The sequence below is a fragment of the Nasonia vitripennis genome (genome assembly GCF_009193385.2).
Source record: "Nasonia vitripennis strain AsymCx chromosome PSR unlocalized genomic scaffold, Nvit_psr_1.1 chrPSR_random0001, whole genome shotgun sequence".
NCBI classification, from domain to species: domain Eukaryota; kingdom Metazoa; phylum Arthropoda; class Insecta; order Hymenoptera; family Pteromalidae; genus Nasonia; species Nasonia vitripennis.
In genome coordinates, this window is record NW_022279660.1 from 306,224 (window position 1) to 321,390 (window position 15,167).

Sequence of the window (15,167 nt, forward strand, 5' to 3'; positions counted from 1 at the left end):
TGATTATTGCCGCACGGAGCATCTTGTGCACTTGCTCGTGCATTTCGTCCTCTAAAATTTTTGAAACAGGGTAGTACCTCTGCTTAATGGGGCGAGCACTGCCAACGTCGATGTCGTGATGTATCCATCCTGTGCATCCTAGCTGTTCGCAAGAGGGATCTGGTAGTAGTTCTTTCATTAGATTGTCGATTTCTAGGCGCTGCTCATCGGTGATCGCTTCGATCCCGAGAGAGGCGAGCGAAATAAGCTCCTCAGCACGTGCAGACGAGAGGGAGGCCGGCACCTCGACGTCTGTGCCTTTGAGGTGTAACTTGTTTGCTACAGGGTCTAGCATCGAGGAAAAAGCGCGAACGAAGTCTGCACCTAGAGTGCATTCTGTATCAACTTCGCTTAAAATAAGAACGTCAATCTGATGCGTTATTCCTTCGACAGTGAAGGGCAACTTGACACTACCAATTATGGAGACGTAGTGACCGTCGACTGCTCTAGCTCCGGGGCCCACATGGGGTCGGACGCGCCTATTTAGTGAGGCCGCGAGCGATAAGCCTGTGGGTCCGAGGACGGTGCGTGAAGCTCCGGTATCATAGAGTCCTCTAAATTTGTATTGGTTCTGCTGTAATTATTGAGAGCTGCTCTCTTGAAATCTTGGTACGTTCGCCACGAGTGCCTCATGGTACGGTACCAAAATAGAGCAGGCTTCTCGAACATAGGGACCATAGAGTCTAAAAGCTCCTCGTCAGGGATATTATCCAAGCGCCTATTCTCTTCGACTTGCTCCAAAAATTCTTCAATACTCGCTCCCTTTTCGCCAGAGAATTTTAGTCTCCATTCACGAACAGTTCTACCGAGGTACTTGGTTCTCGGACGGGAAGTGTCTGAGGTATTACGAGTACAGCTTCCGTAGCATGGTATGCCGCTTGGGGGGTTGACTGCGAGAGCGTATGATTATTAGCCGCCTGAGGCCAAATCCCCCCTTCCCAGCTCGAGCATGCGGGATGACTGGGAGCTGTCGCGGCGGGCAATAGAACGTTGCGATGCTGCGGAGCGCTCATGCTAGAAAATCTAAGGGAAGATGTTGGAACTCCTAACTGGACGTTCTGACCGTGGGCCTTAGCCGTGGAGTGAAATATTGGGGCGTGTGCACTTAGCGGCTTTGTCTCGTTTAAATTAAATTTACTATGTTGACCCAAGATATCGTAATAATTTAATTCAAACGTATCTTGAAATTGAACATTTTTCACGTTGCGGTTTGTCTTGCTTTGTAATTGTTTAGACAAATCTTTAATCTCTGCTTCTAGTTCGGTGTTTTTTAACGATACGGATTTGATCGTTTCTGCTTGTTCACCAATGTAGTTGTTCATCTCTACTTGATTTTTCTGCAGTTCGCGTTCAGATATCCAGGCTCTCTGTAATTCCGTGGCTACCACGAACGGGACGTAACGAATTTCCCCACTCGGTAAAACAGTGCGAGCTGTATTCGTAGCTTCTGAATTGTGGGTTGAACTAGCTGCGATCTGCGGCATTGTGTATGCTGCCGTAGCTTGTGTACCCATTACTGCAGTACAGTGTGCTGTAGTAGGCACCGCTGTATTCCTATTCGCAGCTACTGTATTATTGAAGCGCGAGGACGCGGCGCTATTTGCTACGGTCGTACTGAGCTGCGTCGGCACTAGCGGCGCTTCGAAATCTATTATATATATAAGTCCGTATCTATTTGCCGCTGTGGCCTTGATTCTGCAGTCATTGTAAGTGACGTGACATGTCTCACTCATTTTGGCAGTCGTGTGGGGAGCTTGACGGCAATTGGACATTTTCATGCAGACTATCATCTAATGCCTCTTCGGCGTCCATTACTGCAAGGACATCGTTTCTCAAATCTGTGGGAAAGGCTGTCGATTGTATGAAAGTTACGCACAAATCGTCTCATCTAGCTGCGTCCTCATCTGAGTTGCCATCTTGAACGCAATCTACGGCCGTGTAGTTGCCGTGTAGTCTTCTCAATAGTCTGTTTGCACGCTCGAATAATGTACCATTTGTATGTAATTCTAAATAGCTTAACGCGTTGCTCACTTCTATACTCGACAAATTTTGAATCGAATCTCGCAATCTAGTATTTACATTTTCTTTGAAGATTGTCAAGTCGGCTAAAGTCCAGCTTGATGCCATTTTTCAAGTTTCTTCGATATTAAGAAAAAGGAGAAAAAAAAGAAAGAAGCAACTTTGATTTTTACGAGTTGGAGAAAGAGAAAAATTATTTAAATTTGACTATTAATTTGTCGAGGATACTCGTGAACGTGCCTAAAAAAAAAAACGCAACGCAAAAAGTAAAATTTTGAGTCAACCGTAATTAATTATTAATTAATAAACGTAACAATTATTAAAAATCTTCATATGCTACGTAGCGCACGCCACTTGCCGTAATCGTATCGAGTGCGACGGCAACATACGTATTATACGGCTGCTCGGAAGCGAAAAATTCCGTGCCGTAGTATCGTCGAAAATTCGAGTTTTGAATATTTCTAAAATTTCACGAGTAGATAGGCTATAGGCATACTGGCTCATGCGGATTCTGGCTCACCCCCTCCTCTCTCAGTGTGAGCCAGAATCCGAGCTGTGTATTTTAAATGGAGGGATTGTCAATCCCTCCCTTTTCTCCCCTAGCGACCGAGAATTCTTCCCCCTCTCAAAGTGAGCCAGTAACCGTAGTATGTATAAGTCCCAATCTTCCCTTCTCCGTGTCCCGAAAAAATTTAGTGGTGGGTTCATGCTCCTAGTCCTTCGCGCAGGTAGAGACGACGACCCGCGTACAGGTGTTTTCCTCTACTTTACGGAATGTATGCGAGAAATGCTCCTTATACAAACTTCGCATAGATAATTCTGGGATACGTATACAAACTATCCCACGCAGATATATACAGCTTCCAGCGACATGTGTTTTTCCTTTCGACTGCGCGGACAGATTGCATTGGTACTATCCCTCACATTTCCAATACGATCCTCACGCAGATAAGGACAACGACTCGCGTACAGGTGTTTCCCTCTACTTTACGGAATGTATGCGAGAAATGCTCCTTATACAAACTTCGCGTAGATAATTCTGGGATACGTATACAAACTATCCCACGCAGATGTATACAGCTTCCAGCGACATGTGTTTTTCCTTTCGACTGCGATAAGTTAGTCCCCCGTCTGCGCGGACAGATTGCATAGGTACTATCCCCCACATTTAGAATACGATCCTCACGCAGATAAGGACGAAGACCCGCGCACAGGTGTTATCCTCTACTTTACGGAATGTATGCGAGAAATGCTCCTTATACAAACTTCGCATAGATAATTCTGGGATACGTATACAAACTATCCCACGCAGATGTATACAGCTTCCAGCGACATGTGTTTTTCCTTTCAACTGTGATAAGTTAGTCCCCCGTCTGCGCGGACAGATTGCATAGGTACTATCCCTCACATTTCCAATACGATCCTCACGCAGATAAGGACAACGACTCGCGTACAGGTGTTTCCCTCTACTTTACGGAATGTATGCGAGAAATGCTCCTTATACAAACTTCGCGTAGATAATTCTGGGATACGTATACAAACTATCCCACGCAGATGTATACAGCTTCCAGCGACATGTGTTTTTCCTTTCGACTGCGATAAGTTAGTCCCCCGTCTGCGCGGACAGATTACATAGGTACTAGCCCTCACATTTCCAATACAATCTTCACGCAGAGTAGATATAGGCAAAGTAGCCGTATGTGACTTAAAAACTTGTTATGATGAAGAGCAGTTTCCGGGAGATGCACCAGAACCCGATAACTCGGTACCAGAGCCGCCGACTTCGCCCAAGAAAGATGAGCAGGCAAGTATCCTTCAACCTGCGCCGTCGGCAGAAGCGACTGCGAGCTCTGTGCCAGGAATACCGACTTCGGTTGTGCCGAAGCACAGGGGCAGGCCACGAGGTTCTAAAAATAAGCTACCTCCGCCGACGACGACGTCGCCTCGGCGTCTACGACCCCGAGATAAACAGAATTAGAAATCCTTTCATTAATTCCCTCATGCTTGTGCTTGTTTCTGCTTGCTTTTATATTTTCACTACAAGTTCCATAGCGGAGAGTATCCACGCTAACGCTATTAGGAGCTTCTACACGGAAGAAGGTCTCGCCTCTTGTCTAGCTTCGCAGCATTTATAATCAGAAGACTGATCCAGCTTCGCAGCATCTACAATCAGAAGACGGTTCTAATTGAATTATTTAGTTCCTATTGTATTTAGATCGTCGTTATTAAACGTAATGAATATTTTTTTATTTTCGTTGTATGGCACCGACGCCTACAACTTAGTTCATATTATTGTTTCCTTAGTTAGGCAAGAGAGACAAAGGGACCTATTACTCCTAGACATATCTAATGTACATTTTGTTTACTCTCACTTAGATATTTAATAAATCATTAATTTTGCAATTTCCTAAATTTGTCCCTTTATTTTTCTTAATGGAGAGAGACCAGTTGATCGAGTTGGTACCCCGTGCTACCAACGTCTGGAGGTGGGGCATATAACGAGTTGACTAACGTACTCTCGTTATGTCTCTCCCCTCCGAATATATATGCGAACAATTATAATTCTGCATGTACATATCTATGTAAATATGTACTATATTTTCAGCAGCAAGGTAAGTGAGAGAGTTCACACTTAAGCAGCTAGCAACACGGAGAGAGCCGCGCGCGTGTGTGAGTGTGTCACGTGAGAGAGAGTGGGAGAAAGCCCGCGCTTCGCTAGATAACTTTGCTTTCGGTTATCGAACTGTACGGTCGAACTTTAAACAGACATCAGAAATCCTGTTATTGTGATTCGTGTCCGCGTTTTAGATCCGTACATTCGCTGCGAACAGATCGTGTCTTGTCGTGTCGCCGGGTTCGATTTCGTCTAATTGTGAGATCTTTCCGCGAGTTCTGCACGAGCAAAGCAGCTATCGCTGCTCGCCTTCCCGCTGTACTCATCCACACGACCAAGGCCACGAGACATCACCTGCGCTTCCCAGCGAGGGCCCTATTGTCCGATTACGCCGTCCAGGTCGAGCCACGAGGCATCATCTGCGCTGCCCAGCGAGGGTCCCGTCCACCAGCTTGCGCATTCAAGTATAGCCACGAGGCACACGTCCGAGCGAGCCAGCACGGAAGTATTTGTAAGTACCTACTCGTTTGCTGATCTCTCCCTGGTAAAAATCCCCGCATGGGACCCATGTGGGAACCATGTGGGAACCATGTCGAACTCATATGGGAACAATATAGGAACAATAAGGAATCATGTAATTCCTTATGGGAATCACATGGGTCCTATGTGGGATTTTGCTGTAGAATCCAACGAGAGGCTATATGGTTCTTATCTTGTTTCCACGTGGTTTTCACATAGGTACCCATGGTTCCCACATGAATCCCATATGGTATTTGCATGGTATTTACAAGGAAACCACGTGAGAACCACAAGAATTCTTTAATCTGCATGTAATTTCATCTTAACTTTTGCTCGAAGGTTACAGTGACATTTCGTAAGTCCCATGTGATTCCCACATGATTCTTACATGGTTCCCACATGGTTCCAACGTGATTCTAACATAATTACTATGTCGTTTCTACATAAATTTGACATCACGAATCAGTCCCATCTAGGTTTTTTTAGATACATTTTATTTTTACAAAAATGATATAAAATGGATATTAAAGACTAACTTCATATAGAAAATATCAAAATATTTTTATTCAATAGTATTACATACAATTATATTTCAGTACAACCTACTTTGGACGGAATAACTTAGGTAAACAAACTTTTCTTAAATATTTAATTAAGAACTTAACATTTTATCCATTATTTTCCAACAAAAATATTTTTTTTCTTAATGATCATCTAAATAATCTGTTTATAATAAATTTTTTATTAATAATTATTTGGAAGTCATGCCACGTCGTAAAGAAGAATGACGATAGAAAAATTAATACTTTGCAAAAAAAGTGTATGCTTGCAACGAATTTGTAGCGTTTTAACTTTAAAGTTCTTATGATTCAAAATTAAAAATTTTAAATAATACTTTGAACTTTATCAGCATCATATCGTCGCTCCCTACGAAGAGTAGTAGATTTCAGATTTGCCACGAAGAGTAGGGATTTCAATTCTTGCCACGAAAAGTAATAGATCCCAGATCTTTTCCATATGAATAGTTCCATCATTAAAGAAAAAAAAAACAAATAGTAATTCGGTAGCAACTAATAAAATTCTAATATCCTTAGAATTATCGAAAAAAAAATTTTAATTTAATGATTCTAACATTTTTTATTAAAACCTTATAAATGACAAATTTTTTAATTTTCTCAAATTTTTTCGTAGGGAGCGACGATATTATATAGTGACAATAAACAGAATAACTTAATAATTCTAATGACTTTTACCCTTTGATTTAGGGAGAGGAACACATGTTTTTGATAATTTATATTCAACACTAATAATTATAAAAATCTTAGTAAGTGTGATCAACCAATAGCGATAATCTCAAATCGCCACTTCACTTTTTCAAAATCACATTATATTGTGACTTTCAACAAAAGAACTAAGTAATTCTTAATTAGTTAGTTAGTCTAATGACTTTTGATCCTTTGGGCATAAGAGACAAGAACTTTTTTTGGTTACAAAATACAGAACGGATTTTTGGAAGCATAACTTAATTGAACAAAGCTTTTCTTAAATCTTGGATTTTATAACCTAACTGTCGATTAAAAGTAGATAGCAATCTATCTCTGGTTGACTTGTCATACTCTCTTTCTTTCATATAATCTTGAAACAATTCTGAAAAATAAAAACATAATTAAGAATCTAATAGCGATAGTTAAAAATAATCAATATAATAATAACAATATTAACAATAAATAATATTATGTCTTGGTAGATAAACTATAAACTAACCTCGTATTAAAAAATATTTGCTTGGTGGGATTGCTTTCCGAGGACTACGACCTTGTATAGTAACAGAGGTTTTTTTTTCTTTGATACATCTGTTTACTAAGTCGTGTTTACCACAAATAAGTTCTGCTGTTTCTCTCAAGAAAAGCAAATCACCTCGTAGTTTCAAAAATTCCCAAAATTCTTTGTCCACAGCTTTTCCTCCTCCTAAATAGATCTAAAAATAAAATATTTTTTAAATATAATATTACTTTAAAAATAAAGCAAAAATTTAAAATATAAATGAAAATATTAGAAGTTTCAATTTACCATATTGTTCTCAAAAGTTTGATATTTTTGTCTATCTCGAGGATCAACATCAACAGCTTCAGGTGTGATATATAAGTTTATCGCTCGTTCATCTGCACTTATTTCAGCAGGTTGTAATTGTCTTGGTCTAGCTTGCTTTGGTGGCTTACGAATGCCTCGCACTAAACACAAAAATAAATTGTTATAAGTTTTTGAAATTATTATTTATAATTATTACCTCTATGACCACCTATTTCACCTGGTCTTAAGTTGTCACGTTCAATTCCATCATGTAATGTCTGATCATTAGTCCCCTCATGAGTATCGGATAAATTATCTATTGGAGTGGTTGGTCTTGAACGAGTCTCTTTTTCAGAATAACTGTCTTCATAGTCATCAGGAATCTCTGGTTCACTATCTAATTACAATCAATTCATAGTTGAATTAGTTTTGATGATCATTTTCAAAATTTTAATTTTTTAGTGTTTATGGATATATGAATTATTACCTTCATCTAGAGAAAGAGGATCCTTTTCTCTTGCTGCATAAAATAAAATGAGTTAATTTATTCATGTTATGAACATACTAATAATTATGTTTGTTTTTCATATTACGTGCAATCACCTGTTCGAGATTTCTTATTTAATAATGGACCATTAACATTATGTTCATCTTCATTGCTACGCCTTTTTCCATTATCATGATCATTTTGACTGAAACTCAGAAAACTTTTCCGACCACCTGTAAATTGATTCTTTGCATATGCGCCTAATTGCTCTTTAGAAGCTCTCAATTTTGCTTTCTCAATAGCTTTAGCGTGATTCAACTGTAATAAATATTTATAATTTAAATTAAAGTATAAAAACTATTATTTCCTGGTGAAAATATTGAAGCGAATTTGTCATACATTGACATTATGTACCTACCACTTATACATTTATAAGACTAAAAATATACTAAAACACGCCTTTGGTGAGGCATATTTTATAACCTCATTTTTATCTACAGGAGAGGGTTGAAATGAGACAATATTTGGTCGACTCACAAATACAAATACATATAAACATACAGTCAAAAATATACATTTTCTAAAAACTACTATTTTTTAGACTCCGTTATAGTGTGTTATGTGTGTGTATTGTGTGAATAATATCAACTCTGTATCTGATGCAAATGTATGTAACTCTGGAGTTAGATAAATAAATAAATAAAAACTTAATATATCACAAATGGACATCATAAATTATATATAAAAATGATATGTGTATAACTTGACGGCAATATTTTCACCAGGGTTATATTTATAAATGCATAAATGTTATACTTACGTTATCTAGTTTTACTACAAGCTTCTCATTAAAATTATGCAAACCAGAGACAGTAGATTGACTGCAGTTTTTCTGCAGAATCGTTTGAGAATTTGAAGGTAGCTTTGGGTCAGAGGGTGAAAAAATTTTTCTTGGAAGGCGAAAACGAGTTGAATTGCCTTTTTCTTCAGCATCGGCTAAAGTCTCTGTATATTAAACAGGAATATGAAAATATTTTATCCTATGTAAAAGTACGATACAATTTATTGTATTCAACTAACCTGCAAGACATACAATGTATCCTTTGTGGTATTCACAGCTTTTATTGTTTATGTCTGTGCAATCAATGGTATCACAAAGGCACCACAATATATCATACTGGCGTTGAGGATCAAAGTCATCAACCGTTGCAGGTCTTATGTGATGCGTATCACTTTTATCAACTTTAATCTCCTTGATAGATACAAACTGATTTTTTTTCAACTCATCAGTAAACCTGACGCATGCGTACAATTCCTCCATAATTATAACATTAACTTTTAGCAATAATGAGGTGTGAGATGTTTTTATTTGAGAATATATAATTTTATACACACACGAATAGCCAAAAATATTTTGCTAATGTTATACGTAGTCTGAAAAGATTTAAAGTATACGCTGGTACACAACAGCTTAAATTGAGATATTCCACTTTTTATAATTATAGAAAAATATAATTATCTGCCAACAAACCCTTTTCACATATAACATAACATGTTCGTACAACATTACCAACCATATATATATTTTGATATATACTTTGTATAATTAGAAACCGATATCGGTTGTTCCGTACGTTCCGTTTTTGTTGTCATATGTGTATACGGAAATCCAGAATTTTCCGTAATTCCGTAATAATAATAGGCGTATTCCGTGGGCGTATTTCGTTACTCAGGCGCCCGATTTCAGAATGTTCCGAATTGCTCTAAAATTTATTTATTTCAGTTAGTCTCCTGTCTATTAACTTATTTCGCTGCGCGAAAGCATTTTCTCTTCCTGCTGGCACACGAGAATAGACCGCGGAAGTAAGGCCCGTTACACGCTTCAAAGGAATAGGAACAGATATAAGATTTAACATAAGTTAGTATGTGTATACCTATGAAGAACAGGAACAGACACAAGACACAAGGAACAGCGCGCTGTTCCTCATATATATAGATATACGGAGGGCAACGAATGCATAACGTGTATTACCTCGATTCATAACCTCGTAATGGCTAATGTTTTGTGAACGAACAATTGTCGGAGATTATTGTTTATACTGCGATACTGCGATTAATAGCAAGTAATAACGTTACAAAAAGACGTTATAAAAAGTTTTTGCAAAGCGGGAAATTTGCTGACGTTTCGCAAGATACACTTAGAAGAGCATTCATTAAAAAATGTAGAATGGGAAATATTGTAAGTTCTTGGATTTTTTATTTATTGTAATTATAAAGGCAAACGAAACATTTCAGCTCATATTATTATATTTTATGTTTTAGTTTTTGCAAAAAAATACCAATGATTCAACAAAGGCTGAGGATGCTGGTTTGAATACTAAAAACAGTAATTGTATTGTAAAATGTGACGAACAGGAAGGAGAAAGTAAATGCATTAGTTTTGATAACAGTTATGAAGCAGTAGATAATACGCAGGACAATTCAATGGATATGGTATGAAATATATTATATTATTAAAGATTATAGGTTATAGCACTGAGTTAAATTTTTATACATAACTAATTTTTGTATTACATTTATGTAAATTTAATTTTTATTATACGACGACACGTAAGAAAATTGATATGAGGGCTTTTGATTTTTTTTTTAATTTACGAATAGAGTTTACTAAAAAGACTACACAAATTGAGGCACCGTATAAATATAAATCATACATTTACTTTGTATTTTAATAAAATGTATGATAACTAACAATTTGTAAAATGACAAAAAATAGAAAATGAAAAATTTGCCTCATAAGTACTGTCCGATTAAAAAAATATAAAGTGTTATTTTGAGAACTATATTTGATGTCCTCCAAATTTTACTGTAATTTGCTTTTCTACTCGAGTGTATGTAAAATTAGTTTTACTTATTTTGTATTGGGTGTAGGTGTCAGGGATCGCCCATGTCAAGGTCCACGATTTACACTTTTTACTTGTTTAGTTTAAAAGCATTAAAAGGTACGGAGCACACTTAGACCTAATCCATAACCAATATTCACTTGCACACATATACTAAAAAATAAGGAAAACTAATTTCATGTAAAGATTTTTATTATAAACGATTCATGTGAAATTTGAATAAATACATCATAAATCTTCATGTAACATTTCACATGGAATTTTATGTATGTATGTTAAATAGGACAGCATATTATACTTATTACGATAAATATTTGCTATGTCCCTAGTCAAAATGAGTGCACTTTTAATGTTTTATTATTATTGACGATAATTGCGTTACTAGACCAATATGAAACATCGGTATTTAGTTAACAATAGTACTTTTAGTTAACAATACTACCTTAAGTGAGTGTCTGGAGCAAACTTTAACAATAGTGACTTGCCTAGCGTAGATATATTATTTATTGACAATCTCGAAATCGTAAATTGACATAAATTTTATTATTTATCTCAATATTTCACAAATATGACGGATGACTACTTTTTTACTAATCGGTTGTTCCCTGTGAGATTGGCCAGCTTAATTTTACTTTGTCTTAAAACTAAGAATATATTTTATAAATCAATTATGATGCACGTAAACTTTTTTATTTTGAAATTGATACATATTTGAGTTTGAGATATTTTTTTAGTTTTTCCCATAATTGATTAATTTATGAATCCTTCTGGAAACATTTTTCACTATAGCTATACATATATTATTTTTTGTACAATTTTCTGAATTTCTAAAAAAAAATGCGTCACACCTAATCTATAGGCATATTTCCACAGTTTTCGGAAAAAGTAAAATTTTGCTGATATGGAGAACCATTTTTTTTACAATTAAAGTATCATATAAATTTGTGAGATAACATTTTTACCAAGTAGCGTTGCTCCTACATTCTCTTATTACATAAGAAAAGAAATTAGATGATATAAATTAATGTTTCGTATGTATATCTTTAGGTTAGATGTATACACGATGAATCAACACAATGGGAAGTGCGTGTAGATGGCGATTCAAGCGACACTGACAATGGTGAATGCAAAGCAGATTATTCAAACAAAAAGTTATTAAAAACTAGTAACTTTAATGATCTTCTAAGTAATCCAAAATTTTTAGAAACTATTACAACTTCAGTAGATAAAAGCCCAGGCGAAATATTCTTGATACTTTTAAAGTTAACATTATTACATAAACTTCCATTGAGTTGCACTAGTGATTTATTTCGCTTAGTAAATTGTATATTTAAAGAATCAGTATTACCAGAGACTTCTTATATGCTCGATAAAATTCTTAATACTAAAACAAATATTGAATTTTTTGGCATTTGTCCAAATTGTGAAATATGTGTAGGAAAAATTGAGACATTCAAAAGCTCAGTGGAATGTGATATTTGCTCATTTAATATTGATTTGTTTAAGCCATCTTTAGAAAATATTTTTTTGATAATTGATCCATCAGAAGATATAACAAATTCTATTAATCTTCACAGTAGGTTTTATAATTATGTTGTAAATGAAAGAAAGTATGATGGATCGATCAAAGATATTTATGACGGGAAATTGTATCGAGAATTTGTTAGCAATTTACAACAAAATGATAGAAGCTCGTATGTAACTGCAATTTTGAATACAGATGGAGCACCAACATTTGAATGTTCAAAATATTCCATTTGGCCAATATATATACAGATAAATGAAATACCTATAGCAGCCAGACTTAAAAGTTCGATAGTATGCGGAATGTGGTTTGGTAAAAAGAAACCACCAATGAACAGTTTTTTGCAACCTTTAGTTAATAAACTAAACGAACTGTCCATTAACGGAATTGAATGTAATATAAATAATGTACCACGTCACATAACATTACATGTCTTAATTATATGCGTTGATTCTGTAGCTAGAGCTCCTATGCAATGTCACAAGCAATTTAATGGCAAGTATGGTTGCTCTTGGTGCTTACATCCAGGTGAATGGTTTGAAGGAAGCATGCGTTATCCAATTTTAGTTTATTATCCAAAAGAAAGAAGACAAGAACAAACTGTACGGTTTATGGAGATTGTAACTGAGAATGAAGATGTTCAAGATTGTTATGGTGTTAAAGGCGTATCACCTTTAATAAATCTGAACAGTTTTGATATCGTCAGCGGTTTTGTGCCTGACTATATGCATTGCTACTTAGCTGGTGTGGGAAAACAAATTACAGAATGCATTCTCCAAAAACTATCAATCGAAGTTATTGTTGTTGATAAAATTTTAAAAAGCATACTAGTTCCTCAACAATTAGCGCGTTTTAGTAGGCCACTTAGCGATAGGAATGATTGGAAAGCTAAAGAGTGGGAAAAATTTATTTTACATTACAGTATTCCTTTATTTAAATATTTATTAGAAGACGAAATAGTTGAGTATTGGACATTATTAGTCGATAGTTTATACATCTTATTAAAAGATTGTATTACAATGGAGGAACTTGACAATGCTGATCGAATGCTTCATGAATTTAACCTCAAACGGAAAAACTTTTTACTAAAAAAGCAATGACGTTTAATGTACATCAACTACTGCATATCTCAGCAAGTGTGTACAATTGGGGACCTCTTTGGTCTCACTCCACGTTTCCATTCGAATCTGCTAACCATCATTTACTTCAAACGATACACTGTGCCAATGGGGTCAATTTACAAATTGTTCGATATTTAAATTATCAAAAATGTTTAAACATTCTAGAAAATCGTATATATCCGCATGCATCTCCAAAAGTTATTCAATTTTGTAAAGATATTTCACAAAAAAGAATCCACAAAAGTTATAAAATACAAAATGTAACATATTTAGGAAATACTTCATTCATAGACTATCAACTTTTGGAAAACTTGTATCTATCTAAAAGATCTGCAATATATACAAGAGCTGTTATAAACGGTTGCCTATATGCAGCTGAAAATAAGCGAAATAAACGTTGTAATAATAGTTACTGTCAATTAGTTGATGGAACTTTTAGAAAAATATTGTACTTTGTTATTGATGATGAGAGTAAGAAAGAATTAATTTTATGTTATCGGCTACGCAATGTAAATAAAATAAGTAATTCAATTTTTTCATTTGACTCCATATTAAGTGACATAACAGTAACAAAAGTTGAAGATATAAAAATAATTTGTGTTTTTTTATGTATCGGAAATGTAAATTATATTTCAGTAGTACCAAATGTGCATCATTACTAATGTTTCATACGTCAAAAGCAAATTTTGTAGTTTGTAAGAAACACTGTTTCTAGAAATAAAATATTTGTAACATTTAAAAATTTGTAAATAAAAATATTTTGATATTTTCTATATGAAGTTAGTCTTTAATATCCATTTTATATCATTTTTGTAAAAATAAAATGTATCTAAAAAAACCTAGATGGGACTGATTCGTGATGTCAAATTTATGTAGAAACGACATAGTAATTATGTTAGAATCACGTTGGAACCATGTTGGAACCATGTAAGAATCATGTGGGAATCACATGGGACTTACGAAATGTCACTGTAACCTTCGAGCAAAAGTTAAGATGAAATTACATGCAGATTAAAGAATTCTTGTGGTTCTCACGTGGTTTCCTTGTAAATTCCATGCAAATACCATATGGGATTCATGTGGGAACCATGTGGTACCTATGTGAAAACCACGTGGAAACAAGATAAGAACCATATAGCCTCTCGTTGGATTCTACAGCAAAATCCCACATAGGACCCATGTGATTCCCATAAGGAATTACATTATTCCTTATTGTTCCTATATTGTTCCCATATGAGTTCGACATGGTTCCCACATGGTTCCCACATAGGTCCCATGCGGGGATTTTTACCAGGGTTATTCTGTAACTGATTATCATTTTTGGTTTCTAATCTTTTTAACTTATTAGTTGATTTTCTCTTTTCTTTGATTTTATCTTTGTTTGATTCATAGTATAGTTTCCGTTTTTTAATATTTCTTCTTTTTTGTTTTCATAATATTTTCTTTTCTTGTAAAGTACTGTATCTTTACATGTAGTTTCTTGAATAACGAGTGGTTTATCATGGACATCAGGTTCTGAAGTTATTATTTTATGTGAAATCGACGGTGTACTAGATGATTCAGTAATACTATTGCAAGACTTAGCAGAATCCAGCAATATATTCAGTTTATTTATGTTTAATAAAGTTATTGTACTTCAGTTATCGTCTCTGACAAGATTTTATACCGATGTGGAAATAGGGACCTGGAGCTCATCACGGCATCTACCTTGGATGTATTTGTTACAATCGAGTATCACAACAATTAAACATACATATAGGTATACCTTGTACGAACTTTACTTGCAATTGCATCTACTTTTTTGCAGTATAAACAGTTATTCAATCGGAAGACCCGTGCGAGAGCTTTCTCACAATAGCATCCGTTATTC

The 15,167-nt window shown here is 35.5% G+C and overlaps 2 protein-coding genes across 2 annotated transcripts; one reads left to right on the forward strand and one right to left on the reverse strand.

Annotated features, from left to right (window-relative positions):
- Positions 1–5,826: 5,826 nt before the first annotated feature.
- Positions 5,827–9,356, reverse strand: LOC116417960. The gene is made up of 8 exons (XM_031933157.2): positions 8,829–9,356; positions 8,569–8,753; positions 7,865–8,066; positions 7,749–7,781; positions 7,500–7,658; positions 7,262–7,422; positions 6,956–7,169; positions 5,827–6,838 (listed from the first exon to the last, which is right to left on the reverse strand). The coding sequence occupies exons 1-8, from the start codon at positions 9,067–9,069 to the stop codon at positions 6,714–6,716; spliced, it is 1,320 nt and encodes a 439-aa protein (XP_031789017.1). The 5' UTR covers positions 9,070–9,356; the 3' UTR covers positions 5,827–6,713.
- Positions 9,357–9,531: 175 nt separating this feature from the next.
- Positions 9,532–14,070, forward strand: LOC116417959. The gene is made up of 3 exons (XM_031933155.2): positions 9,532–9,987; positions 10,071–10,241; positions 11,699–14,070. The coding sequence occupies exons 1-3, from the start codon at positions 9,976–9,978 to the stop codon at positions 13,274–13,276; spliced, it is 1,761 nt and encodes a 586-aa protein (XP_031789015.1). The 5' UTR covers positions 9,532–9,975; the 3' UTR covers positions 13,277–14,070.
- Positions 14,071–15,167: the final 1,097 nt, after the last annotated feature.

Excerpts from the sequence above, each read along its gene's own strand:
- LOC116417960 (XM_031933157.2), bottom strand. The coding sequence starts at position 9,069 with ATGGAGGAATTGTACGCATGCGTCAGGTTTACTGATGAGTTGAAAAAA. Across the intron at positions 7,782-7,864 it reads AAATAAGAAATCTCGAACAG|CAAGAGAAAAGGATCCTCTT; the intron begins GTGATTGCACGT and ends TATTTTATGCAG. Across the intron at positions 7,423-7,499 it reads ACGTGACAACTTAAGACCAG|TGCGAGGCATTCGTAAGCCA; the intron begins GTGAAATAGGTG and ends TTTTGTGTTTAG.
- LOC116417959 (XM_031933155.2), top strand. Across the intron at positions 10,242-11,698 it reads AGGACAATTCAATGGATATG|GTTAGATGTATACACGATGA; the intron begins GTATGAAATATA and ends GTATATCTTTAG.